General features: G+C 42.2%; 3 protein-coding genes across 3 annotated transcripts; 1 reads left to right on the top strand and 2 right to left on the bottom strand.

The window, feature by feature from the left end:
- Nucleotides 1-2598: 2598 nt before the first annotated feature.
- On the top strand, nt 2599-4403 carry LOC124646576 (WAT1-related protein At5g07050-like). The gene is made up of 4 exons (XM_047186681.1): nt 2599-3300; nt 3397-3555; nt 3656-3807; nt 3921-4403. The coding sequence occupies exons 1-4, from the start codon at nt 2662-2664 to the stop codon at nt 4174-4176; spliced, it is 1206 nt and encodes a 401-aa protein (XP_047042637.1). The 5' UTR covers nt 2599-2661; the 3' UTR covers nt 4177-4403.
- Nucleotides 4404-7374: 2971 nt separating this feature from the next.
- LOC124646577 (65-kDa microtubule-associated protein 5-like) lies at nt 7375-13187 on the bottom strand. Its single transcript, XM_047186682.1, has 11 exons — nt 13116-13187; nt 12331-12534; nt 11984-12238; nt 11689-11904; nt 11094-11249; nt 10840-10999; nt 9228-9379; nt 9026-9113; nt 8509-8582; nt 8287-8361; nt 7375-7821 (listed from the first exon to the last, which is right to left on the bottom strand). The coding sequence occupies exons 1-11, from the start codon at nt 13185-13187 to the stop codon at nt 7540-7542; spliced, it is 1734 nt and encodes a 577-aa protein (XP_047042638.1). The 3' UTR covers nt 7375-7539.
- Nucleotides 13188-13994: 807 nt separating this feature from the next.
- LOC124706531 (cysteine proteinase inhibitor 3-like) lies at nt 13995-17719 on the bottom strand. Its single transcript, XM_047238196.1, has 4 exons — nt 17504-17719; nt 16572-16797; nt 16046-16146; nt 13995-14303 (listed from the first exon to the last, which is right to left on the bottom strand). The coding sequence occupies exons 1-4, from the start codon at nt 17702-17704 to the stop codon at nt 14298-14300; spliced, it is 534 nt and encodes a 177-aa protein (XP_047094152.1). The 5' UTR covers nt 17705-17719; the 3' UTR covers nt 13995-14297.
- Nucleotides 17720-27944: the final 10225 nt, after the last annotated feature.

Raw genomic sequence — 27944 nt, forward strand, 5'->3', positions numbered from 1 at the left:
ACCAAATGGTATAACTAAGTACTCATGATATCCATATCTAGAAATAAACGATTTTTTTTAGTAATGTCCTCTTTCTTGACCTTGATCTCATGGTACCCAGACCTCAAATTTATCTTGAAAAACACTCAAGCTCACTAAACTTGGATCAAATAAATCTAGGATTCTAGGTAGTAGATACTTATTCTTGATAGTAACATTGTTAAGATTTTTATATAGTCACCACACATTCATCGACCTCCATTCCTTTTATCCACGAATATCACTGGTGTCCTCCTCAATTCCCAAGACAATTACCCTCTTATAGTAGGTAATAGCCTATTGAGTAATTTGGAATATTACTCAACCAAGCATCCATCAGTATTTCATCCCACACAGGCTACCAATTAGCCCGTATTTTCTGAATTTTTGTAACAATATATTCTAGATCTAAAGCTAGCAATTTACGTGGATACACTTCAATACCGAAGTATTTCATCGGAAACTTGCCAATTACACGATTAAAAAATTTAGCAATCATTTCTCGTTTATCCTAATCCACTCCCATAATAAAAGAATCTTACTCTTCTCAAAAATAACTTTCATACCTGGCATTGCCTCATAGCAATACAACGAAAACTTCATCGTTATAATCGATATATCCAACACATCCAAAAACAAGGAACCTGTCATCCGCATATTGAAGATTTGTAATCCCACCATCAACGAGATGCGGAACCAAACCTTTCAAATAGCCTTTCTCTTTTTGCAGCTGAAATCATCGCCCCTAAAGCATCGCCCCTGAAGAGAATTTTACTTTCCGCATCAAACACGCAAGAAGAGGGAGTAACAAGGTTGGATGGCAAGATCGGTAGGGAGCTGCCTCTGGATGTCGCTGCTTCCAGATCAGATTGGTTACCTTGTAAAACAAGACTTTTGTATGCTTGATTCTCACATTGTATGAAATCCCTCTTTACTAAAAAAAAAATCGCCCCTAAAGCATTCCAATAATATAAAAAAGAAGCGGGGAAAGTGGATTACCCTGTCTTGGACCTTTGTAGGTTTGAAAAAAATCTCCCCAATTCTCCATTCAGATTAGTACACACTTTTCCCATTTTCACCGACAAACTAATCCAATCAATCCATTGTTCGCAGAAGCCTTTCATTGTCAGAACATTTTTCAAAAAACGGCCACCGAACTTTGTCTCATATGCCTTCTCAAAATCAAGTTTTAAAACAATACCCATCGAGTTAGTCCTTTTTGATTCATGTAACACTTCATGAAGGACCACACAGCCTCCAGAATATGCCTACCCGGGACAAAATTTGTTTGGGTAGCATGAATACCTTTAGTCGCCACTAAAGTCCCATGACCATCAAGGCTTTGGTAATGATTTTGAACACCAACTTCAAGAAGCAAATTGCTTTGTACTGCCTAATTTCATTAGTCTCCGTGACCTCCGTGATCTGTATAATTATCCCATAATCCAGTCTACCCAAATTAAGCTTCCCATCCCACCTATCATCTGACATTTCCTTAGTAAGTTCAGCCTATCCTAGAAAGCCTTCTAATAGCCATCCGGACCAGGTGGTGTATTAAATTTCATTGATTTAACCGCTTTGAGTTAGGAGCACACATAATCATCCTTTGATACTCGCCCACTAAGCACCCACATGGTTGGTTGGATCTTAAACCTATACTCATGTTCAACGCCCAGAAAATCTTTTATAGTAATTTGTAATGTGCGCTTTCCACTGCATATTATCCTCAATCAGTTTATCCTTCACAAAGAGATCATCAAGCTGACAACCACCAAACCGTTTAGTAAGCAATGGTCCAAGAGTATCAAGCTCTAGGACTCTCCTTGAATCAATCAACGTGTAGGAGTCAAACCAATGCAACAAATGTAAATCGAGAAAACAATAATAATAAAATCAATTCTCACCCAAAACAATGAACTTCATGGAAAGGTTGCGCAGGAGAGGAACAATGGAGAGGATATCAACAAATGACTCTAAGCTCTAGATCAAAAAGCTTTCCCTTTGCAATTACTTATGCATGTCACTCCTGACTAATCCCTCGTCAATTCCCGCTAAACAAATATGGCACTAATTAAAAACATCTCTGCCATATTCCCACACATAATACCCATTGATGCTAAATAGGTGATTGAGATTATGTGTTAAATATCTCCACTACTCCCAGCATTAAATTCCCGCTCCCCTTCCTAGTAGTTGCCAAAGGCACACTGATGTAAAGGGTGTTCAGTATACTCTTGTGTGGTGAACATGCACCGTGGGGACAATCTCCAGCAAAAGCGACGGAGAAATGTACCTGTAATTTTAACTGAGGCAGCCAACGATTACCACACTTGAAGTTACATGGATAAGTTCATCTGATAGATCAAGCACCGTTCAGGCTAGCCAGTCACCACTCACCACTCACCAGTGGCACTCGAGCACTTGCATCAGTGCCGAGCATCCCATGCAGCGAGCGAAACCGACCGGCGCGGGACCCCTCCACTGCCTACGTAAGCTCCGGCCCCCACCGGCAAAGTTGCCACCCAGAACGGCTATAAATACGCCTCGCCTTGCCACTCCCTCCTCAGGCGATCGAGCACCGAGAGCACACACATCCCTCCGCTCCACGTACCTAGCTCGCCAGCCCATCTACATAGTCCGGCAATGGCGATGCAGCAGCAGGGCGGCGCCGAGGAGACGCTGATGCAGCGGTGCAAGCCGTACCTGGCGATGATCTCGCTGCAGTTCGGGTACGCCGGGATGAACGTGATCACCAAGGTGTCGCTGAACCACGGCATGAGCCACTACGTGCTCGTCGTCTACCGCCACGCCTTCGCCACCCTCTCCATCGCGCCCTTCGCGCTCATTCTGGAGCGCAAGGTCCGGCCGCGGATGACCCTCCGGGTCTTCATCAACATCTTCCTCCTCGCCCTCATGGGCCCCGTCATCGACCAGAACTTCTACTACGCGGGGCTCAAGTACACCTCGCCCACCTTCTCCTGCGCCATGAGCAACATGCTCCCCGCCATGACCTTCGTCATGGCGGTCATCTTCAGGATGGAGAAGGTGAACCTGAAGAAGGCCAGGTGCGTGGCCAAGGTGGTCGGCACGCTGGTCACGGTCGCCGGAGCCATGCTCATGACGCTCTACAAGGGCCGCGCCATGGAGATGATCTGGTCTAAGAACACGCACCTCCACGACGGCCCGCACCAGGACGCTGCCGCTGCCGCCAAGGACTGGTTTAAGGGGTCAATTTTCCTCATCATCGCCACCCTCGCCTGGGCATCCCTCTTCATCCTACAGGTATTTCTAGCTCGTGGCATGACATAGTTCGCTTGCTCCCATCGTCCATGCGTGAACTGAAAATTCTAACTGATAATGTTTCGTCCGTGCGTGCAGGGCCCGACGCTGAAGAGGTACGACGCGCCGCTCACCCTGACCATGCTCATCTGCTTCGTGGGCACCCTGCAGGCCATCGTGGTCACGTTGGCCATGGAGCACACCACCGACGTCTGGAAGATCGGCTTCGACATGAACCTCCTCGCCGCCGCCTACGCCGTCAGTAGTCTCCCAAACCATATACTGACACCATCAGAGACAGCAAACAAACATGGCATGAAACTGATAAAAAAAAATCTCTGCAAATATATATGTGCAGGGTATCGTGACGTCGAGCATTGCCTACTACGTGCAAGGGCTGGTGATCCAGGTCCGGGGCCCGGTCTTCGCCTCGGCCTTCAGCCCGCTCATGATGATCGTGGTGGCCATCATGGGCTCTTTCATCCTTGCAGAGAACATCTATCTCGGAGGGTACGTGCCTGCATAGATGCTCATATATCTTCTTCGTATCGCACCATGACACGAACACGACAGAGCAAGAGCAACAGTCGGTTACATTCTTGCTGACTGTTTGGGATTTTCAGGATCATCGGGTCCGTCCTCATCGTCGCCGGCCTCTACTCGGTGCTCTGGGGGAAGCACAAGGAGAGCGTGGAGAAGAAGGAGATCGAGGCGACGGAGATCCCCGTGGCGATCAAGGGCGTCGATGGCAACGGCAGGATCATGGACATCGTGGAGCTGGATGAGGTGCAGCTGGAGAAGGCCAAGGCCAACGGCAAGGCGGTCACCATCTCGGTGCCCGCTGAGGAAACCCGGATGCAGCGCGACGGCGAGAACTGACTGGGCAAGAAACTCGTAGGTCTATTGATCAATGGACCTTGTTATCTTCCCTTCTTTTGCTCTTGGATCCCCGGCAGTGGGAGGGTAAGCAGTGGTGGTAGTAATACTAGTAAAAACATCAAGTGGCAAACTGGTAATATGTATGCTGTGATGTGAGGGAGAGCTTTGTAACCTCTCTGTACCTAAGCAAGCAGATGCTTTCAGTTTGGGATAGCCATGTCGCCTTATCTGCATCGATCTTTTGTATCAGCTACCGGCCCCTTCCAATATTAATTATGACATATAGTGAACCGTAATTATGTCAAGGCTGGCTCTTCCAATCCTATGTCAAGCAAGTGCTTGATACTGTCATATTATCCTTCTTGCAGCTACGTAATGACTTCTTGCCTAGCGCACAAAGGAGTTAATCAGACATAGTCTTTATAGCTCATATGATTGGGTGTGGGCAGGCAGCGCTGCTGAAACTCTGAAAGAGCAGGAACATAGTACACACCTACAAAGCAAATCTTTCTCTGCGTTTTACATATCTTTTTTATATTGTGAGTGCAATATCAATGTGCGTTTTCGCTACGTATGGTTCCGATGCGGCGGTTGGCGCATAACCATACATCTATTATTCATGAACTTTGTTGTACCAGTTGCACCTTGAGAAATTATGCAAAATGCTTCCACCACGATCACATGTATATGCCATTGGTGCATAGTGGTACCAAAGAACACATTCTTAATTAATCAGCAAAAGATAGCCCTAAGGAATCAGGGTTAATTAATCTAGTGATGGGAATTTGGAGGGGGGAATAATTCCCCAAAAGCATGCAATCCTAGTTTGCGCGCACCTGCAAGATTCAGTGTCAGCCCTAAACCAGCATGAATCTCTTTTAACCCGGAATAAAGATTCCAATCCGAGGTCCCATCCCTCCAACCAGTGCGGTGGGGCAAGTTGGTGGTGCCACAAAGCACAGGGACAAGAACAAGAACAGAACAATGACCTGAATAGGATGCTCCTGCCTCCTCCATATCCCCAAAGAAAATTCCCATGCTCCCATTCAAATCCTGGGATACATGGCATGGTGGATCTGATCCGACAGATACATGCGCCGAGTCGACGAGGTCTCGTAGGTTCCTTCCCCGGCTTCCATAGCCTGGGGGAGGAATATCATCAAGTTGCAGATAAGCAGTAGTCACTTGCACTTGCATGCACCAAGTTAATGGATTATGCATCACTCGCTACTTGGAAAATGAAACACGTTTCGCACTTCAGTTGTGCAGCAAGATAGATGATGGGGTATAGCGTCCTGCCTGGCTCATATCATGATGCAGCAAAGGTCATCAACTCGCAGTTTCAGACAGGTCTTCAACTCGCAGTTTCAGACAGGTCTTCAACCGAAGAAGGATGATCACAGTGCGTCGTAAAAACGATATGGCATCTAGATTAGCTTGTTCACAAGATTACAAATGAATTTGGTGATACGTGTGATGGTTGGGGAATCTACCTCATTAGTTACGTCAGTGATACGTTTCAAATTGCAACTCTGTCTCATTAGCTCCTTTTCTTTCAGCAAAGAGAGCACAAAAAAGGGCACACTACCTACTTAGTGTTTAAGATGCTTGCTCAAGATGGTTTTACGAGTAGACGATTAGCAAGTCTTGGAACTTATCTGCTAATCGGTCGTGGAAAATAATAGTGCTCCCACCCAAATCTGTCAACATCTTGGGAATAACAGAAAACAATTCTCTGAGTAGAGGAGCAATGCATGCTTAGCATAAAGCCAACCACACTCACAAAATTAGTGTTTCTACACTCAGCCGACGCTCAATAATTCGCTCCAGAAACCAATGATCTTGTTGTATGGTTACCTCAGCAGAATGCAAAAAATAGGAGCAGAAACGCTAATAGAATAAAGAGCATTACGCAAGGTCGCAATCTAACTAAGATACCCTGCTCCAAACCATGCCGCAGCCCCAACTTGTTAAAATGTGATTCCCGAATCCCGAATCATCTTGGTTTTTCAGGAGAACTTGATTTGTCTCATGATAGCAGGTCATCTAGATATGTTATACACAGGCACCCTGAGTCTTCTAAACAAGATATATATGTCTGGTATGTGATAAGCTCCAGCACAGTTTCAGACGTGCAAAGCTTTTGATTCCATCTATTATTGAGCAATCAGTATCACAGAGACAGTAAAAAACATACTCATAGATGACCAGGCACATACTCAACAAGGATAAAAACAAACTTGTCACAATTGGACTTTTGGTACTTTAAGTATCAAACTCAAAAGAAATATGCAACCTTTAACCAACACTTGATATTCAACTCACCGTGTAACATCTTCTAGTACAGAAATGCTCATGATTTTAACTTTGTGAAAATGATCTGAACAGCTCTTCACTTTAACTAACCTGTAAAGAACTTTTGGTTAAGTATCTTTCTACCAATTGAAGAGACTGGCACTGTAGTTCAGCCCCATGTCTTGTGATGGAAGTAACCTCTTCCGCCCGTGTGTCTTGAGGATAATAACAGTGACTTAACATATAACATTAATTAAGTGGAATACTGTTCATAGGTACAAGGTCGTATTTTAATAGGTTTCACACTGAAGGAACACTTGTGACTTCAATTGAAATGTCAACTAGATAAACGCTACTTTGGAATCAGATCTTCCAGGCTATGTCACTGAATTCTTTAGCTGGAGATTCACTGTGACTTTACCCGTTGGATTAGCAACGAGAGAGCTAGGGGGAGGGGATACGCACCAAGACTGCCTTTGGGATCAATGGAATGACCAGGCAAGGAACACTAACATATTGTGTGGTTCAGTGAGATCATTTGCATGACAGGTGGTACTGACTAAGAATGATGCAGGAGAGAAAAAAGACATGAGTCAAACATAAGATGAGATTGCTCTTTTTATGCAACACCAGTACATAACTTCATTATGTTAGACATGGCAGACAATTTTCCAGCTGTTTCTACGGTTGAACCTTAATAACATCCAGCCACTAAAATAATATGTAAGAGTTTCTAGATATGAAAACAAAATCAGCATTCAGATGTGGGAACAGACTGCCGAGCACTGACTGGACCAGAAAGATACAAAAGCAGCACAAGTTTCGTTTCGTGAGCAAGAACATAAGAAATATTGATAATATTGCTATTCTGCATGCTAAACAAAAAAAGGCAGAGTTGCGCATTAGTACCATTTTACAAGGATTTCAAATCTGAGAAGTTATATCAGAAGTTACAATAACAGACCATTCAAGAATTAACAAGCAGTTAATCTATCTGAGATAAAGCTTATGAAATATAAATCTAAGTTACTTGCTAGATGCCAACATGTAGGAGGTGATTACATTTTTTCACATGGTAGAATTGTCTGAAGAATCTTTGGGAAGGGCGACATAGTTTGCTGGTATGGAAGCAGTTGTCTTGCCAGCATCCTTCACTTTTCCAGAAGACAAGCCTCCCTTGCGTGAAATTGGGGTAGACACACGCCGGCTGTTAGGAGTTCCACCAATGATGTTGACGCTAGAACTCTGCCCAAGAGGCTTCCTTGCCGAAAGCGGACGCATAGGACTAGGCTTGGCCCCATATGTTGAACCTTGTTCTGCTGCGAACTGTTCTTGTAATTTCTTAAGTTCCTGCAAGTCAAAACATCCCAGTATATTAGAGTAGTTGAATGTGTAGCTGGAAGGCCCACATCCAAACATAGTAACAACACCTATCCTACACCTGATATCAGCTCTCCAAATCAATGACGCAAAGAAGAAACAAAACATTTTTAACATGTATCCTTAAATGAGAATGGCTAAGATGCAGTCTGGACTCTCTGATATCAGCTCTCCAAATCAATGGCGCAAAGAAACGAAACATTTTAACATGTATTCGCGAATTAGAATGGCTAAGAAGCGGTGTGGACTATCTTAACCAGAGAATAGATCAACTATAGTTAGTTTCAATCTGTATCTTCCGTATTCTGAAGTTGAGCCAGATTACAACATATCTTCAGAAAGTTAAGCATGCATAAGAGGCAACCCTACAATATTCAGAAACTGATACATGTGACAAGGATTGAGTAGAAGAGAGGCATGATAATATGAACAAACCCGTAATCGACGCTTTTCATCTTCCCTTTGTTGTCTTCCAGATGTGTATTGTTCTAAGCTATCCAAAAGCCTCATCTGTACAAAATACGGTAAATGTTAGGTGATTAAGATGAAATTGATACAACCTTAGACCGTAGGGGTTTCCCCTACGGTAAAGTGATCAAATTTTTTTTTGACAAAACCTATTTATATGGAAAGAGCATTGTGTGTATATGAACTTGCCTTATCATGCATAAAGGGTATGCCCTTCTCCTTTTCCCAAGCTTTAACTCTAGCAGTCAAATTCTCCAGCAGAGCTACATGACAAAATTATATTGAAGTTGAGAAACAGGTGTATTCAACAAAAACTTATGTTAGAGAAATCAAACCTCAACATAAGTAGGTCAGACACCAGAAAACATAAGAAAATGAGTGCCACAGAGATAAATGAACTGTCAGAATAACCGTGATCATTTTATCTAACAGAGCGCATCAAATGACACATAAGCATGTTTCTAGAAGCTTTCACTTTGTTAAATTTTGTAGTCACAGCTTCAGTTAAAAACCAAATGCCAAACAATACTATCAGAACAGATAAAGCATTAGTTAAATAGCTACCCTTCAAGCAATCCAAATTGATTCTCATGTGAAAGCCTCATAGGATTCTCTCATGATCTACTGGTAGTAACTTAATAATTGGAGCTTATCTAAACATTAGATGTTTTTAGTAGAAACACCCACAAAAACTATACATGCTTACATGGAATTTTGCTGACCAATGTCCTTGCTTTCTCCGCACGCTTGAGATTTACATGGGCTCCTCTACCAGCATTGTAGCGATTTTGATCCTGAAATTGAAACCATATCAATCGTATATGGAAAATGCAACATTTCAACTGAAGATACTTAGCTGATCGATTAACCATTTGAACTAGATGGAGAAAAGAAAGTGTTCAAGTTACCCTCTCGTATTCACCAAGCCAACCCTCCTCTTCAGTTGCTAATGTCCATTTCTCCACCTTCTCTAGAATGTCCTTTCTGCTTAGGGCAAGCTCTCTTGCTTCTGTAATTCGATCATCCATATTGGTAAGCAGCTCTGAGAGATCTGCTCTGCCTACAAAATGAAGTTCATATACATTATCAAATTCAACAGATAGCAGTACAAAACCACAAGGCAATAAAATAAGAGCTGATGAAACACGACACACAAAACTTTGTCCTAGATCAGTTAAATCAGGAAGGAATCGTGTACTGAATCATCACCGAAACTAAGAAAAAAGCAAACACCCTGTATCTTAACTGCTAGTAGAAAATACAATAAACGGCAGTTAACTATGGAAGCATGGAAAAACTCAGGATCTCATCCACTGACGCAGGAAAACAAACTTTCATATATTAGCCTTGAAATTTTTGAAATGAAAATAAAATTAGCGACAGAACATATTCACACTGCATAGCAAATGAATTTAGTATTACAGGAGGAGCTAGAAAGTTAGAATGAACTCTGAAGCAAATGAATTGTTCATGTAGCTTTGCATACAATTTGCCAAACGTGAAATATCATCTTCAGGAGACTAATGTTGAAATATCTAGTAAAAATAACAATGCACCGCATGCCACTAACATTCCAGAAAATGCCTTTATTTGAGTTTTTCAAATACAAGAATCAAGTACAGAAACAAGGTATTTTAGCAACTACTTTACAATTAATCATATTCACTTATTTAAATTATTGACATTTTGTATATGAGTGATCTTTTTTCGCATTATGGTAGAACCCTTTGGTGATTCAGTACACTGGTTTTTGCAGACTTGTTTCACCATGAGAAAACTTCATAATCAGTGACTTAATGTTTCAGTCTAGTAGTATCAATGCTCGGTTGCTAAAAGGAAATGCTGTTATGAACTTATGATTGTTAGCTAAAAGGGGCAGAGTAAAATACTGCAATTTAAACAAAAAAGCATTCAATAATTGCTAAAAAAAAATGGTGTAAATATTAAATAACAGAAAGAGAGCATTTAAATGCGATTAGGCAGGCAATAAGAAACAACCCAAAGAGCATATAATGTTGCAATTGGCAAAAACGTTCATAAATTGCAAGGTGAGGCAGAAATAGCAGCATTAAACAACAAAGAAGCACCAACAAAATTTTGCAACAGATACAACTTAATAAACACAGAAGCACGAGAAAAGATGGAAATATTTACTCATATACTCTTATAAAGACCTGACAAGATATCAATTAACACAATTAAAATACATTCTATGTTGTATATACATCATGTACCATAAACTTATTGGTTAAGTTCTCCCCGCAAAAGAATTTTTTTGATTGATTGTTTAGATTTAAGTACTCTCTCCAATCCATAATAATAAGTGTCATGGGCACGTATTATGGATCAGAGGGAGTACATTATTGGATAAATTATAATTTCCATAAAATAAGTGATTATGATTACATAAGATTTTAATCAACAGAAAAAACTTTCTCAGCAAAGCACAGATATTTAGCTAGTATATATAATAACTTCAGTTATGACTTTCAGGATCAAAGGAATGAGAAAGAAGTAAACCGGAATCTATAAGATCTGTGAGAGTCCGCCACTCATGGTCCCTGTCAATATCCATGTGAACACTTTTGTAGATTTCTTCAAGTTCCGTCATTTTCTTTAATACAAGCTCTTTCATTTTGCTAGCTTTCAAATACTTCAACCTCTTAACCTCGGCCTCTACCTAAACAAAAGGAAAAAGGTTTTACATGAACATGACATGAAGAATTAGCTTTAAGAAAGTTCAAAGAAACTAAAAGAGAGCAAATAACTGTAACCTTCTCAATAAGGTCATGTGCAAGGCATCCTTGGGGCATCACTGTATTGGGTGATACAGATATCAAAGAAGTAACATGGTCGAAGCATTTCTGTTCATCTAGTGGTGTATCCATCAGACTCCATAGCTCAATAAGTGTACTTCCAAGATTTTGTAGCTGTAATAGATGAATGTGGATCATTAATACAAACAATTCTATGTAGAAAGGAAAGCACTCTAACGTACACATACTAAGTCACTCTTGAGAAAGTAATGAACAGTATGGTAAGTGAAACCATGCACTGTTTTCTCAAAAAAGTAAAACCATAAACAGAAATTAACTATTAAAGGAAGTCAGTAAGGAAAATGTAATGAGAAATATAGGATGGTTGATATAACAAAATTGTGCACTGTACGATAAATAAATGGTAAACCAGGTCATGTACAGTGTACCATGAATCATAATGGACTGACAACAACAACAACAACAAAACATATTCCACAGGTCAGCAAAATTGAATGACATTATATCAAACTCAATACCTAGCATACTAGAGGTAGATGAACACACTGAACTAATACAGAGCCATGCTTGATCGAATGACAAAGACCAGTACCTTCCGGAGCCTCTGTTTCTTTTCTTGATTTAGTGCGTGAACTTTTCCTGCAAGCCTGTCGAGAGTGGAATCACTTATACTCATGGTTTTGCTTCTTTCCAATTCAACAAAGCTGGGGTGGACATCATATAATGTCTTCTTAAGATCAAGAGACATCATGTTGCACATTTCGTCAATACACTTGAGCTGAACATCAATCTTTTGCAGCCTGAGATTCTGAAAACACAAATGGAAACAATTTAAGCGTCACAGCTGAAGGATTCTGGAAAGGATAGAATCACACAAGGTGCCCAACCTTTTCTGCCTGGAGCTCATTAAGCTGGGTTTTCAGTTCCGTCAGTCTTTTGATAGACAAGTCAGTCTCATCAACTAAAGGAGCAGCAGGATCACCATGATTGATAGTCCCCGAAATTTCAGCCTGCAGACGAACTATGTGCAGCTGAACAGCCAGAAACTCATTCACGCGCTCATCTCTCCTCCGCCGCAGATCGTCCAGAACCGGCTCCACTTTCGCAAGTTGCTCCATTAGTGTACCCCCAAGCTTCTCTACCTGTAAAAATAAAGAACAAAGACCAACAGTCAGAGATAAGATGATGGTATTAGCAAGAAGCATGGAACGGAACATGAAGGCAATTCACAGACCTTATAAAAGGATTCACGCTCTCCAAGAGCAGAGAGGATTTTTTCTATGTCTGCTTCACCCAAAGACATGGCTTGAAGTAGGTCTGCCTTTTGCTTCCTAGTCTGCTCCACTTTCTTCCTGTAAACATTGAGGCAATCCTCCTCCAGTTGCAATATCATCCTGTCCCTTTCGAGTTCATCCTGACCAATTTCTCCCCACAGTTCCTGCATCAGTAGGTAGAATCTTTAGACAATTCAGATAAAACGCGATGCAGAAAGGAATAAAAGAAGCAGGGGTACAGGTCACTTGGCTTAATTACATGCTGAGACAAACAAAAAAATGCACAAGGGGAAATTTAGACAACGGTTTGCCAGAACCATAACTGCAGCCCAATGAACCAACACGAACCACCGAACCACAGTTATAAGGAAACCCCAAGAAAATGCAATTTCGCGACCGAATTCTGAAACTAAAAAGCAACAAGAAAGCGCCAAGAAACACGAAATCGGCCCCTGATTCCAGCACGTCCCTAGGGTCCGACACCAAGAATCACAAAGCAAAACAGCCGGAGCACGATCCCTGGCACAGGAGTACATTCGAACGCCCAGACGCATCCATCGGTTATTCCATTTCAAACAGCAGAGGAAATCCTAATTCCTTCCGAGCCAACAACCACCGGAGCCACCGTCTCCGGCAACCAGCGCATCACGAACGCGACAAGACACAGATTCCTCTGCGTCCCTTCCCCCGGAAAAAAAAACTAGCACCTGAATCTCGAACCAGATGAGACGCGGAAAGAACGGACCTGCAGTTCCTGGAGAAACGAGCCGCAGGAGGCGCGCGTGGGCGGGGACGGCGACGGCGGCGAAGTCGCCATGGATGAGGAGGGCGGTGCGATCGACGGGGATCCCGCTCGGATCTGGGAGGAGCGGCCTGCCTGCGCGGTCCCTCGGCTAGGGTTTATAGAGGAATGGGGAGGGGGATTTGAAAGTGGGGGAGCGGGAGGAGGAAGGAGAAGACAACGGGGCTCCGTTTTCGACGGAGTAGAAGATTACCGTGGAGAGATGGATGTTTTTGAAAACGGGTGCGGTGATCTCGCCGACTTTGCTGGGCCTGTGATTAAAATCGGTGGGGTTGGTGGTAGCCGCAAACAGCGCCGCTGGCGCTGGTCTAGTCTAGTGTCAACTGCCAAGAAAATATATCCGGCTATGGCTACTTGAAAAATTGATGGATTGATCCGAGCAAAGCGTTGTTCAAATTTCCCTGGTTTTGGGACACCAGTTAATGTTTGGAGTACTAGACTACACTAGGCACCTCTTTGGAACAGGAAATGCCATCTTTATTTTGACAGTTTTTTACTAGGCTTTCTTTTGAAACGCAGGAATCCGTTTTGAGTTACTCGAGAAAAATACACCTTTTTTTCCTGCAATTACTGAGGAGACGAAGGCCGTGATTGCACCTAGTTACCGCACGCTTACAATTGACAGAGTCCAAAATAAAATGCACTCAAACACGTGACGGGTAGTACTCAGGGAGTGTATAGGATCAGCGGATAACTTGCTAAATTCCAATGTTCACACAATCCAAAACGAAATGATTACTCACATTTATGTGTCTGTATTCAGCTAGGTTTAGTAGGTTCGCCGGACCACATCCCTGTACTTTTCAATACACGACCGAACAATGAAGGCAGCAGCACAAATGTCATACTACTATGTACACACATGAACATTAACTGTATGCCGTATAAGTACAGAGTCCACACGTTTCGAAAGAAATATACGGAGGCCATATGTAAAGGCTCGGAGCATGTCTGCTTAACAGCATATTACTATCTAGATGCCATTTAGTAAGCAGACTAACAGTGGATGAAAACTTTACACACAGGAAACTACAGTTCACAGGTTGCTGCCACCAAACATTTTAAGACGTCAGGTTCTGACCTTCACGCCTTATATTCCTCTCCTGGAAGCTAACTTTACACCCTCTATGCCTGAAAAATGACATATTGGTAACATCATGTCAGAAATGTATTAACCCAAATAAGCAAATATAGAATGCAGAAATAGGTTAGAGCATACTGGACTTATGACCTTTTTTTATTGAGATTTCGACGATAGTAGATATCAGAGAAGTTTCAAAAAAAATACAGTAGATATCAGAGAAAAAACTGCTGATTATGACTCTAAAAGTGCGACTACTGTCCCATGCAAGCTAGAACAGCCAAGAATGGATTTTCTTATTCACATTAGGCAGGCAGCACAGCCTAACTAGTGAAGTTCACAAAAGTTGGTACTAATTATTGCACAGGACTTGCAAACTCAATGCAGAAGTCGTTAATCTAGCTCAGATAAGGTTTTACATAGTAACAAAACATGCAGTATACAAAAGATGGGAGTGTTTCCTATTTTACTGCCCCCTGAAGTGTCTCTGTCTCCTGGTTTGGCGCATTCCTGTTTTCTTGTTCTGATATTGTTGATCCATTCTATACTTGACAGTAAATAATTTATTTTTCAATATATATGTTCAGTAGGTTTCAAATGGTTATGAGTACTAGTTTTTATCAATCATACATGTAAAGTTGTAAACAAAGGGTTCCATAACTGATAGCACACATCAAGCCAATTAATTGTGTATCAAAATGGCAGTGCCAACTGCCAAAGTCATGTGATCAAGTAGCACCACGTTCTTTATCAAAATATTTTTGGATGCTCATGAAAAAGTTTGCAGGAAATGAAATCCCAACATAACATGTCTAACAGTAAGCGTCAATGCAAAACCAAGAACTGGACTTGGGTGCCAATACATCAGTATTAGATACTTCATAGTTCATACACTACGGTCAAAAAAAGGGAAGTAAGGAGCCAAAAGTTATTCACCCACGATGTAGATAAGCACAACGTGCAAGGAAATTGGGGTAAAAAAGTCCACACTATACATTTAAGCAAGCTGCAATATAATGAATGATTTTTGCAGTGCTGGAACAGAATATACCTGTCCCATCAACCTAATATGGACCAGGATATATATCAAATTAAATAAAAATTTGGCAGTAGCAACACCAGGATAAGCAGGTATGTCACCAAATTAAAGCCATAGATTGCTTCTGAAGCTACGGCAGTTTCACCAACCTTTCTTTACTGAGGTGGTGTCTTTGTTTTGTTGGCACATATGGAAAGTAAGGAATGCAGAGATTTTTTAGAGGATCAGGCCCAGATTTGCAACTTAGCATTGCAATTTGGTACATGACATTTCCCTACATGCTTATAGGTTTAAAGCTGAACACAAACAAAGCTTCTTAGTTGGATCGATTCTCTCTCGTAGGTAGATGACTTCTGCTTCTTTTTTTGCTATTTTTATGTACAGAACCTTTTTTGATATGTGTTTGATCTTTGAATAAAGGAGGGGCGGCTGTGGGGCTTTTGCCTCATAGTAGCTAGTCAAAAAAAAAATTAAGCCATAGCTTAACCCATAGCCCTTAAAACTTGCGCGATAGGCAATCAGACGCAGATGCAGATCTAGCATCTCTGCACCGGGAATGACATTGTTTACATGTACTATGTACTATGAAAAACATAACAACAATACACTGTTTTAAAAATGTGACATCGATAGTATAATTTAGTAATATCATCATAATTCAAATAAATAGTCCCACAATAATTTTAAATAACAAATAGTGTTATATATATTGCATTGGTGATGGGTTGCATAGGAAGATGAGACACTAATCACCTGAGAAGAGGATGAGGTGTCGACAGAGAGTACATTGTTTTCACTGATGTGCATGCGAGTCTTCCGTGACATGTGGGCCTGAACAGAGAGCTTGGGAATAACTGAAAAATATATACATTATAAGCAAGAAGCCATACATCATCTTAGTTCCAAGTAAACTGAAGTTGAATTGGGTAAGTTATCAAAAAATATGTTCATACATGCGTGGATTATTTTGGTATTTGCAGGGATTTCCTGTTGGATAGGTTAGATCTGGGCCATATGGCCCAATCCAGGGGTTTGCAATCAGGACTTGTTACAGCATTCAAAAAATTATTCTCGGACCATGCAACAAGCCACCACTTCGTCGGAAAAAAAGGTTACCACTTTGTCGGAGAAGAAAAGGCACCAGTTTGTTGGACAAAAAGGCACCAAGACAATCCACTAATTTTTGTACCAGTTTTAAAGTTACTTTCAGAACTAGATACTCGATGATATTCAACATTATTATTTTAAATACTGCGGAAACTAATGAGATCAACAATACCTTGCCCCGCGCTACCATCAGAAGCAAAGGAAGACTCGGACTGGGACTCCCCAGCATGACTGAACTCAACAACTGCCTTGAAATTTTCCCACGGCTTCACCCAGACCTTTGCCTTGTATAGACTTTTCTTTCCAGCGTCAACCACCTCCAACATCAGATCATGCATGGTCCCAGCGACCACTTGCCGTTTCGCAATCACCACCCGTGCAAACTCCAAGGCAGAACCCTGCAGAACGAAATAAAAATCAGAGAAAATCAAGAATAGTTGCCAATTCCATGTTTTAATGAAGACAGCATGATTAACAGCAGAGAAGATCAAGCATAACATACTTCGATCAAGAACACAGCCTATAAGAAAAAAATAAGAAAACGCCAAAATATATATAACGGCAAAATCTTGAAAATTCAAGTTTGCCGAATGCATCCGTTTCTAGAAAAACAGTTTCGCCTAGGAATATTTCATGATCACCAAAAAAAAATGTCAGATAGCATCTCAAGCCTCAATCAGATCTATTCATGAGCTTGTAAAGTGTACGCATGTTTAAAACATCACATAGGACAAAGAGTTAGTTGGCAAGTTGCATATGGTACCACTTACGCCAACAAACTCTGGAATTCAGAATTTAGATCTCGAAACTCGCTGCTGGCCGTTTAGGCGTTCAAAAATCAAAACGTGGAATTATTTTAGAGTAAAATTGCTAAAGTCAACGAACTATGAAATTGGACAACCAGATCCCCAAACTTGCATAGGTTATGAAAAACTACCGTGCATTGTGTCCCTAAAATCGTACTGGTCGAACCTACGAGAAGCACCAATTTCTCCGACTATTTGGACAACTGGACCTAACTGTAATACTAACACGATGTAGGGCACACGCAATTTAATCCGAAGACGCGACTCATCATACGAACTGAATTTGAGCTCCGCGCACCTGGTTCCTGTTGTGCTCGGCGACGGCGAAGCGCGCGGCGTCCTCTGCCTCGGCCTGCTCGCGGATCGCGGCGAGCATGCCCCGCACGAGGCCGCTCTCGTCGCCGCCGAGGTGGAACCCGGCGGCCCCGGGGACCGCGGCCGCGGCGGCGGCCAGGAGCACCGCGAGGGCGAGGAGCGCGGCGCCGGAGCGGCGAGGCATCGTCGCGGGGCGAGCCGTCGGCTACTCCGGAGCTCTCGATTGGTTCGCGAGTTGGCTGGCGTATCCGCGTCTGGTTGCTGTCTGCTTCCGTCGGGTTGCTTGTTGGGTTGGGGGAGGGGAAAGCGAGTGGGGCAGGGCAGGTTGGTTGGCGTGGAGGGGACAGCGACGGGTCTTCGAATCCTAGCCGTCCAAGCTTTGGATCGGGTACTGGATTGTAAAAAACGTTCGATGCGGACGTTCGTTGTGTCGGTCCGATTAACTCGTATTTAACTGAACCACTTTGCTGAATTCTCATAAGACTGTTCATGGTAGCTGTTTGTCTAATCAAATTTTGCCACGTTTCTGATTTTTACCGTAGATGGCGATGGATATTGTAGATGAGCAAGACGTTACATGTGTGTACGCGTGTCCACCGTCTAGAAACCGACCGAAGGGTAAACTCCTAGAGGCTCCACCATCCACCAGCACCGACCGAAGCGACAAGACGTTGGGTAGAAAGAAAGAAAAAAAATCGTACAATATCGTTGGCCCGTCCGTTAGACACCACGGTCATGGGCGATGCGCCACCCGGCTGCACCCGGACGAGCAGCGCCAGCGATGTCGCCACACATCGGAGGGAGCCAGATCTTCCCATCGCCGCCGCCTACATCCCCATCGCCGCATCGCCACCACCCGCACCCTCCCTCGGGTTCAGCGCTCTCCTCTCCCTCCTTGGGCAGCTAGCGACCTGAAGAAGAAGTCGGCGCCCTCATCTCCTTCATGAGGCGGCTGGTCACGTGGACGAGCACCTCGCCCTCGAGGTGGTTGGCAATGCGGTGGAGGATCTCGGCATCCTCCTTACCCTCCAGGTCAATTTGACGTAAAACATCATCTTCTCCCTGGTGATCTCTCTCTCCCTCTCTCTCTCTCTAATGCAGCGGTGATGACGACGTGCAGGATGACTGGACGAGAGAAGTTGTATCTCGCTGGCGGTCCACAGCACACCGTGTCGGCCAGGTCGGTGTTCCCGTACCCTTCCGCGATAGCCAGGGTGAAGGAAATCAGACTATCACTGCTCAGGGCCGGCCCACAGGCCGGGCAAACGGTGCGCCCGCACTGGGCCCTGGCAAGTCAGAGGCCCCAGCCCAGGTAGTAGTTCTATTAGTAGTAGTTGCAATTTCTGATTTTTGTTAGTCTTCTAAACGAAGTAAAGCAATAAAGGCCCATGTATTAATGTCCATGCCATCTAGACCAGCACTTACGGGACGGGAGTGGAGAAAACCAATCGATCAAGAGGAATCGATCGACCGCTCCAGCCTCCAGACCTCCAGTAGCCACACGAAACGACTTTGCTTCTAGAAGTGATAGGAGAAATTGCAAGTTCTGAATTCAATTTTCTATACTGTGACTTGTGCTGTGACTTGTGCAGGAAGAAGAAGCTTTCGAAAATTGGTGAAGAGTATGGAGTGGTGGGCATGATCTAAATAAAATCTTACTGTACGATTTCTATCATCACAAATACACATGATTGTTTACTATTTGTATGCTGGGAGATTGTCTAATACTCCCTCCGTTCTTTTTTAATTGATTCGGATTTAGTACAAATTTTTACTAAATCCGAGTCAATTAAAAAGGAACGGAGGGAGTACTTTTATTGTGCTTTTTAGGTAAATGCCCCTCTCTGGTTCTCTTTTAAGTAAGAATTGTGGCGACTTCATCTCCTATCTAGATTGGTAATTCATTTTATTAGCTAGCACAATATTTAGAAAATCTTGGTCTTATATGCTAGTGGACTGATACATCAAACATGTTCCTTTCGCAGAAGAAACACATGTTCTGCCTTGTCAATCCTAGCAAAGCGGATCTTTTGCGGAAGCAGGAGAATCATGATTAGTTCGCTTGATTAAGACAAATCACAAATAATATTATTTTTAGAGTGATTCTCTGTCATTTTGAGAGTTCAAAAGATTATGGATCTATGATATGTACTGAATATTCTTTGTTATTGAAATATGATGGTTTTTTAGGTCGAAATATATTGTTTTGATAGTTTTTTGTGTGTGAATAAGGACCCTTTCTGTCATTTTGCACCTGGGCCCCAAAAAAGTATGGGCCGGCCCCGTCACTGCTATAGGAAAATCAAGCATAACATACTTCGATGAAGAACACAGCCTATAAGAAAAAAAATAAGAAAATGCCAAAATATATATAACGGCAAAAATCTTGAAAAATCAAGTTTGCCAAATACATCCGTTTCTATAAAAACAGTTTCGCGTAGAAATATTTCATGATCACCAAAAAAAAAAGTCAGATAACAGCTCAAGCCTCAACCAGACCTATTCATGAGCTAGTGAAGTGCAAGTCCGTTTAAAACATCACATAGGACAGAGAGTTAGTTGGCAAGTTGCATACGGTACCACTTATGCCAACAAAATCTGGAATTCAAAATTTAGATCTCGAGACTCGCTGCTGGCCGTTCAGGCGTTCAAAACGTGGAATTATTTTAGAGTAAAATTGCTAAAGTCAACGAACTGTGAAATAGGGCAACTAGATCCCCAAACTTGCATAGGTTATTAAAAACTACCGTGCATTATGTCACTAAAATAGACTTGTTAGATTACCCAGGGCCAAAGACCACAATATATAGTATAGGTATAAATATACAGGAAGCCCACTAACATATGGGGAAACTATAATATATAATATATACATCTAACACCCCCTCAAACTCATGGTGGATCCACAACACTGAGTTTGGAGAGTAAAAAGTCATGCTGCGCTTGAGTTTGTGCCTTTGTAAAGAAATCCACCAACTGCAAATCTGAAGGCACATAATGAAGCGCAACAACCTGAGTCTGCACCTAAGCACGTGTGTAAAAAGCATCAACACCAACATGTTTGGTCAGCTCATGCTTGACCGGATCACGTGCAATACTGATAGCACATGTACTGTTAGACAAAAGTGGAGTGGGTGTCGTAATAGAGACCCCAAAATCTGCAAGCAACCACCGTAACCAGGTCACCTCAGCAATCAACAAACCCATAGCCCGCAGCTCAGCCACAACACTCGAACGGGAAACCGCTACCTGTTTCTTCGTCTTCCAAGCAACATGCGAACCACCAAGAAACACACAGGAAGCAGAAAGGGAACGACGATCCGTAGGATCACTCGCCCACGTAGCATCCGAGTAGCACTGGAGCTGGAGAGAGCTGGAACTAGGAAAGAAAATGCGACGAGTGATCATGCCACGAAGATAACGAAGGACACGGAGGAGATGACTGTAGTGAACAGTGGTAGGAGCTGAGACAAACTGACTCAGGATAAGAGATATCAGGACGAGTGACAGCAAGATAAACAAGACTCCCAACAAGATGGCGATAACGTGTCGGATCAGGAAGAGGATCACCATCAGTAGAACGAAGCTTAACATTAAGCTCCATAGGAGTCTCAACAGTGCGCTCATCCCCAAGAGTAGCACGAGCAAGAAGATCCTGAATATACTTTTCCTGAGAGATAAAAAAACCATCAGAAGTGGAGGAGACCTCAATCCCAAGAAAGTAGCAAAGAGGACCAAGATCAGTCATAAGAAACTGATCACGAAGACGAGCCTTGACAAAGGAAATATATTCAGGATCATCACCAGTAATGATCATATCATCAACATAGAGAAGAAGAAGAGTGTGTCCACGAGGAGAAGTGTGAACAAATAGCGTTGGATCATGAAGACTAGGAGAGAAACCAGCAGCAGTCACCATAGAGGCAAAGCGCTCAAACCATGCATGAGGGGCCTGTTTCAGGCCATAAAGAGAACGCCGAAGGCGACAAACCATCCCATCGGGAACAGAATACCCAGGAGGAGGCTGCATGTAAACCTCCTCACTCAACTCGCCATTAAGAAAAGCGTTCTGAACATCAAGCTAGGACACAGACCAGCGTCGAACAGAAACGACAGCAAGAAGAGTACGCACAGTGGTCATATGAGCCACAGGGGTAAAAGTCTCATCATAGTCACGGCCGTGCTCCTGCTGAAAGCCACGGGCCACAAGACGCGCCTTATAGCGCTCAAGAGATCCATCAGAGCGGGTCTTAATTTTAGAGACTCACTTACACGTGATAGGACGAACACCGGGAGGGGGGAAACAAGATATCAGGTGCCAGTGCGCTCAAGCGCAGCAATCTCCTCAGTCATGGCAAGCTGCCATTCAGGATGACGCTCGGCATCCCGATAAGTAGTCGGCTCGGAGCTAACAGAGAGACCATACTGACTAGGAGAGTAACGGTCTGGAGCACGACGCTGACGAACAGGCCGAGACGAGGGAAGCTCATCAGCAGAAGATGACTCATCGAAAGAAGAGGAAGAAGGAACAATAGAGGGAGGGTCCGAAGCCGGAGAACGAGGAGAACTAGGGGAACTATACGGAGGAGAGGATGGCGCCGAGGTCGAAGGGGGCGCATTAGACCTAAGAGGTCGAGGAGAAGGCACAGCAGGAGGTGCATCAGGAAATAGAAGAAAAGATATATCATCCACCGGGTAAGTACCAGAGGTGGGGCGAGGATAGAAGGGACGCGTCTCATCAAACGTGACATCACGAGAGATGCGCATCCGACGACCAACGGGGTCCCAACAGCGATAGCCCTTATGCTCATCACTGTATCCAAGAAAAAACACACTCAACAGACTGAGCGGTCAGTTTGGTGCGTTCGCGAGGAGGTAGGAGGACATAACAAACGCAACCAAATAAACGAAGAGTCGAGTAGTCTAGGAAACTACCAGAGAGACGCTCTGTGGTGACCCAGCGTACCACTGCATGGTGTAGTACACAAGTCGTTGACATAACACAAGTGAAACACCGTTCCACTCATATTACATCCCTCAGAGTGGTACAACAGAAACATATGTGAGTCCAAGGTATGTCAATAGAAGTACACACGAACTCTTTACATAAGATCAACACAGCCTCCTACTTTACAGTGAGGTAAAACTTCAAATAAAGCTCCAGAAGAACAACTCGTAGTCTATCTTATTGCTAACTCAAGTTTAAGAGCTACTTGGCTTGCTATAGAAATCTAGCTACTTAGGTGCTAGGATTAGGGAAAGGTTCCCTTTTATTACTAGTCTAAGTTTCCATTATAGGCGATGCGAAGTTGACTCCATTGACTTCTTTGATTGGATTCTTCATCTTGTTGCGGTTGACTCCTTTGTCTTCGAGTTCCACGGTAGTTTCTCCTTCGGTGCCTTGATCTAAGAAGGGGGTTCAAATGGGAGGGAATGAGTACGGGCGTACTCAGCAAGTTCATAATAGGAAATAGGTGTATCATGCACTAGCTACAGCCATAGACCAGAAAATCATAGGCCAATGCAAGTTTTCATAAGCATTTCTTCAAAAGTTTTATTTTATTCTAAAAACTATGCCCGTCAGTCGTCACAGGTTGACCAGAACTTCATGGAGTTCCTTTCCTGCCGCATTCGCAGTTCCCTTCCCGGAACAGGGAGTGACAGTCACAATTCAGTATCCTCTGCAGAGGTGCGTTACTTTTCCCATAAGAGACCTTATCCTTGTTGCCAACCAGGCATACTTTCCCGTCCACACTTCCTTGGTGTGAGGCCAGGTGTAAGATCCAAGTCCACACCGCCTTCTCCGCGACCCTGCAAACCCACCCTTTTGTCCATCCGTACACCCCCGGTAGACATCTCCCGATAATACGGCTTTACCCACGGTGTACTATGGACAATCCCTCATAGACGGTAGAGCCAGTCATCCACACGGATGGATATTTAAAAGGCCATCTCAACCTATGGCAGTGCCTCCAGCACCCCGCAGCTCTACCAGTCCGTTGGCGTGCAGGAGGGAAAAGATACAGCTGACTTCCCCAGAGCCATTATAGATCTTATGGTTAATGCGATATGTACGGCGCTAGAATCAACTGGACGGCATTGGTACTTAGTCCTAGATGAATAGTACCGTGCAATGGAACCTCCACCAATCAACACATACCATGGTTCCATTGCCCACCACATAGTCATATTCATAATTGTAAAATAATAATTTGCTTTTCAATGCAAGAGTGATAAGTATAGTACTTTGCATATAGTTTGATAAAAATAATCAAATGACATGAGCAAGCGATGAACTTGCCTTTCTTGGCTGCAAGATTATGCAGGCAAAAGCTTCGATACGTGAGAACTCCAAATTCTGAAATACCATCATTGTCCGGTAAGGACAATGTTTAAAGAACTGGCAAAAATGCTACAATGCATAGTATGAGATGCAATCGTACCGAGCGTAACCTAACCTCGATGATTTAGGATGGATGAGTTGTAAAGATTTGTTTAGGGTGTGTTGCACTTTTAGGATGATTCTCAAACAAGGTTCTTATTAGGGTGTGGTTATATTAATATCATAAGCAAGTAAGGTGATGCAACATAACAAGCATATACACAAAGAATAGTAGTGGGATAATATGTAAAGAACAATTGTTAATTTTAAGTTCTACAGGACAGGGTTGATGATTACATAGATTATACTTCAAAAGTATAACTTTTGAAGAATAGGTTAATTAAGAAACAATAAGTATAAATAAGAACTATGGCTTCTATGGTTGGATTGACATATGTACTTTAAAAGAATAACTTTTGAAGATCAGGTTAATAGGTATAAGAATTACTTCAAATAGGAGCTATGGCTTCTAGGGTTTACTATTGGATTCCTTTAGTTTTGTAATAGATACTAGTTGGGTTCTTAAATAGAATTGGTCTATATGTAGAAAGTATTGGTAGGTTCATTACTATTGTTGATCATGTCAAGGATGGTTCAAGGTGATGCTTAAGGTTTACTATAACTTCACATTTGCTTCACTAAACAATCATTAATGGTTTCTAAACTAAGTGGTTTATTACTTTTGAAGTAGGGTTTAGTTGAATAGGAGCATGTTATGTGCATTACTACACAAAATTAGTGTTAGGGTTCATCACTAGGATTCTACTAGGGTTTGATGGTTGAGGTTGATCTTAATGGTATGGTATATAGGAGTGATGATCAATGGTACTAATCCACTTAACAAGTTAGGGTTTTCTCGTAAGTGACACTAGGGATATATATAGGTTTTAATCAGGAATAGGGACATGAAATGATAATCTCATGTGACTTGGTTTTATGCTAGTGGATCATAAGCATGCATTCATTTGTTTCTTACTAGGGTTTTATAGGTATAAGTGAAGCTGATATGATCACATGGGCTAAACCCCTAGGGTTTTAGAATTGAAACAATTTATGATGAACACATAAAATAATGGGTTCAAGATCTTACTTATATTAGAACTAGGGTTTCTAAATTATGGTATAACTCTTAAAATGATAATTTACAATAGAGATGTGGTCACTAATTACTTTGAAACAAAAATTACTAATGGTTTTAGCATTTTATTAATTTTCACAAGAATTAATAATTAGGGTAACTCCTATTTAGGTTTAATTAAAAATCAGGGCTTAATAAGTGTTATTGAGTTTTAAAGTACTTAACTCGTTAACTAAAAATGTTTAAGTAAACAAGTTTTGAATTATCAAAATAATATTAGCCTTTAGTATTTTCTTGATTTATTATCATTTAAAGAAAATAGAAAATAGCAATTTGCAAATTAGGGTTTATGAATTATCACTAATATTTAAGTGGATGCAATTATTATAAAGAAAACAAATCGTAACATTTTACTTAGTTACTGAATAGTTAAAATTTAATTTTTAAACTTCACTAATTATTGAATTCAAATTGTGTTTTAAATAAATGAAAAGGCATAATTAATAAAGTTAAAAATAAATGGATTTTTATTTTGTCACACATTTTTGTTTTATATTTTATTTGAATAGAGTTTATTTTTGTGAGCATTTTTATATATTATTTATATTTTTCTGAGCTAAAATAAATTTTATATAATTTTGCAAAGTTTCAGTAATATTCTGGAATTTGAAATAACTAACAAATACTAAACCTACCCGGTACAGAGCTACCCCTAGCAACTGACTAGTGGGCCACAGGACACGTAGGATGCCAGGTGTAAGTGGACCGAGTCAACAGAATCAACAGACCCCACCATCCACGTCACCTCGCCGGAGAGACTCCGGCGATGCTCCGGTGATCGATGGCCAGGGCATTAGAGACCCCTAGAGACTAGAAAACCTAGTGCGTTCGAATCCTCTCCTCTCCTAGAGCCAAATGGTATCATCGGCACCACCAGATGGTCACCGGAGTTACTCCGGTGAGCACGTCTGCGGCGGCGCCGGCCAGCCAAATATTGAAATCGGGCTACCTCTAACTAAATGAGGTAAATAAGAGGTAGGGCGATGCGTTTTCATACCCTGAAGCGAACGGAATGGTCGGCGATGGCTATTGTGGTCGGAGTCGAGCTGGAATTCGCCGATACCGATGAGTTGCTGCGGACGAAATCCTCAAAATTCGCCTCCCTCCGAACTCTTCTCGAAGCTTGGCTTTAACCAGAGAGTCAGCACACCCAAGGGCTTCACCTTGACCACATGTTGGGCACTGGGATGGCCCAAATCATCGGTGGCGGTCACGAACACCGGCGATCCTACGTAGATGATGGCGAGGAATTGGGAGGCAGAGAGAGCTTGGCGTGTGGCCATTAGGGTTTAGGGTTTCTCGGTGAATCTCCCGACGTATTTATAGAGAGGAACGAGGTCAATACAGTAAGTTCACCGCCGGCAACAGCCGAGATGCGGTGGCCATGTCGACAATGTTCTGGGGCGCGAATCATGGCGGGTTCAGATGAGACGGACATGAAAGACCTTGTATCTGCTTCAAACCGCTGTGGTGGCGTCCGAATCCGTGCTTATCATCGACGAGGGCGTCGCCGACTGGCATGGTCGCGCTGTCGTGGCCGGGGAGGAAGACGAAGACGCCCGCCTCCGTTTTAACCGAATCGGTGTGGTGGGCTGGAATGGGCTGGTAAGTGGAGGTGGTGCTGGGCCGCTACTGGGTTGCTCAGGCCTGCCTCGCTGCCAGGCAAGGTAAGCCCCTCTCTCACATTTTCTATTTATGTTTTTTCTTTTTCTGTTTTATAATTCTTATTTGAATTCTAATGTGCTATGTAGAATTTGAATCTTGGAAAGTTACATAAATTTATTGAATATGTTTTGTAAGATATTGACTTGCATTAATAATAATGTTGTTGTATATTATTTATATATAAAAATTAAATGAGCACACATGTTAGAGTTGATTTTATTACTCTTCCTTTTTAAATTCAAGTTTTGGGTTGGAGAAACTATGAATGTATATTTTATGTTAATAATTATCAAAGAGGAGATTCAAAACATAACCTTGTGTTAGGAATTTATTTATATGCATTGGTGTTGTTGTATCTAATATTTAAAATAGAAATGTTAATGAGGGCTGTGTTATGGTCATGATTTCATGTGCCAACTTATTTCTAAATTTTGGAATCTAGTTTGGTTGATTCTAGGGTTGTGAATATGGTTTACTTAACACATTGATTTGAAGTTCCTAGGTACACCATGTGATTCTTATAATTCATGCATTTTATAACCTGGATACTTTAGTTATATGGTACTAAGCAGATTTTGCCACTAAGATGGAAAGGTAGGGTTTAATATTGATTTTACACTAATCCCTTAAATGGAATTTAAGCTTAAGGTATAATTATGGCTTGGGTTTATACTTGTGATCCATAATACACAAGTTAGGAAACAATATTTTATGTGGGGTGGATCCTATGTGAAAGGGTTTAGAGTTTTGCATAATCTTCACTAAGTTTAAGTATAAATAGGCATGAGGCATGGCAGGGTTCTACTTATGTTCCCAAGTGGTACTTGGATTGAAATTCCAATGTGATCTAGGGTTTTAGTGGTGATCACCTATGTGATACACAACTAATATTAGGATATGGGCATAGGCTTGGGTTATGTTTAATTGTCTAGGGTTATTCCTCCTTACTTAACTAGAATTCTTGTACCAAGGCAATACTAGGTTTGTCTCAAGTGTTTGGATAGACAGGGTTTAAATACAATATCATTACTACTCTACACAAGGCATGAGGATTGGTTTGGTTAACTACTAGTGACTTACTTATTATTTCATGAGAAGGATGAGATCTAATGATCATATACATATAGGTTTAACTTATCATCTAAATTTACAAGGTATGATCATGTATTAGACATGATCCACTCATTCCTCACTAGTCTCTCTTTTCTAGTACTTCTCTCATCACACTCACTTAGATTC

Source organism: Lolium rigidum, chromosome 4 (genome assembly GCF_022539505.1).
Source record: "Lolium rigidum isolate FL_2022 chromosome 4, APGP_CSIRO_Lrig_0.1, whole genome shotgun sequence".
Taxonomy (NCBI): domain Eukaryota; kingdom Viridiplantae; phylum Streptophyta; class Magnoliopsida; order Poales; family Poaceae; genus Lolium; species Lolium rigidum.

What these genes read in the sequence shown, in the direction of transcription:
- LOC124646577 (XM_047186682.1), bottom strand. Translation starts at nt 13,187, where the DNA reads ATGGCGACTTCGCCGCCGTCGCCGTCCCCGCCCACGCGCGCCTCCTGC. An exon ending in AGCGTGAATCCTTTTATAAG is followed by an intron (nt 12,239 to 12,330) that starts GTCTGTGAATTG and finishes TTATTTTTACAG; the next exon opens with GTAGAGAAGCTTGGGGGTAC. An exon ending in CACATGACCTTATTGAGAAG is followed by an intron (nt 11,000 to 11,093) that starts GTTACAGTTATT and finishes CCTTTTGTTTAG; the next exon opens with GTAGAGGCCGAGGTTAAGAG.
- LOC124646576 (XM_047186681.1), top strand. Translation starts at nt 2,662, where the DNA reads ATGGCGATGCAGCAGCAGGGCGGCGCCGAGGAGACGCTGATGCAGCGG. An exon ending in CATCCCTCTTCATCCTACAG is followed by an intron (nt 3,301 to 3,396) that starts GTATTTCTAGCT and finishes CCGTGCGTGCAG; the next exon opens with GGCCCGACGCTGAAGAGGTA. An exon ending in GAGAACATCTATCTCGGAGG is followed by an intron (nt 3,808 to 3,920) that starts GTACGTGCCTGC and finishes TGGGATTTTCAG; the next exon opens with GATCATCGGGTCCGTCCTCA.
- LOC124706531 (XM_047238196.1), bottom strand. Translation starts at nt 17,704, where the DNA reads ATGCCTCGCCGCTCCGGCGCCGCGCTCCTCGCCCTCGCGGTGCTCCTG. An exon ending in CCGAGCACAACAGGAACCAG is followed by an intron (nt 16,798 to 17,503) that starts GTGCGCGGAGCT and finishes TTCGTTCTGCAG; the next exon opens with GGTTCTGCCTTGGAGTTTGC. An exon ending in TGATGGTAGCGCGGGGCAAG is followed by an intron (nt 16,147 to 16,571) that starts GTATTGTTGATC and finishes TATATTTTTCAG; the next exon opens with TTATTCCCAAGCTCTCTGTT.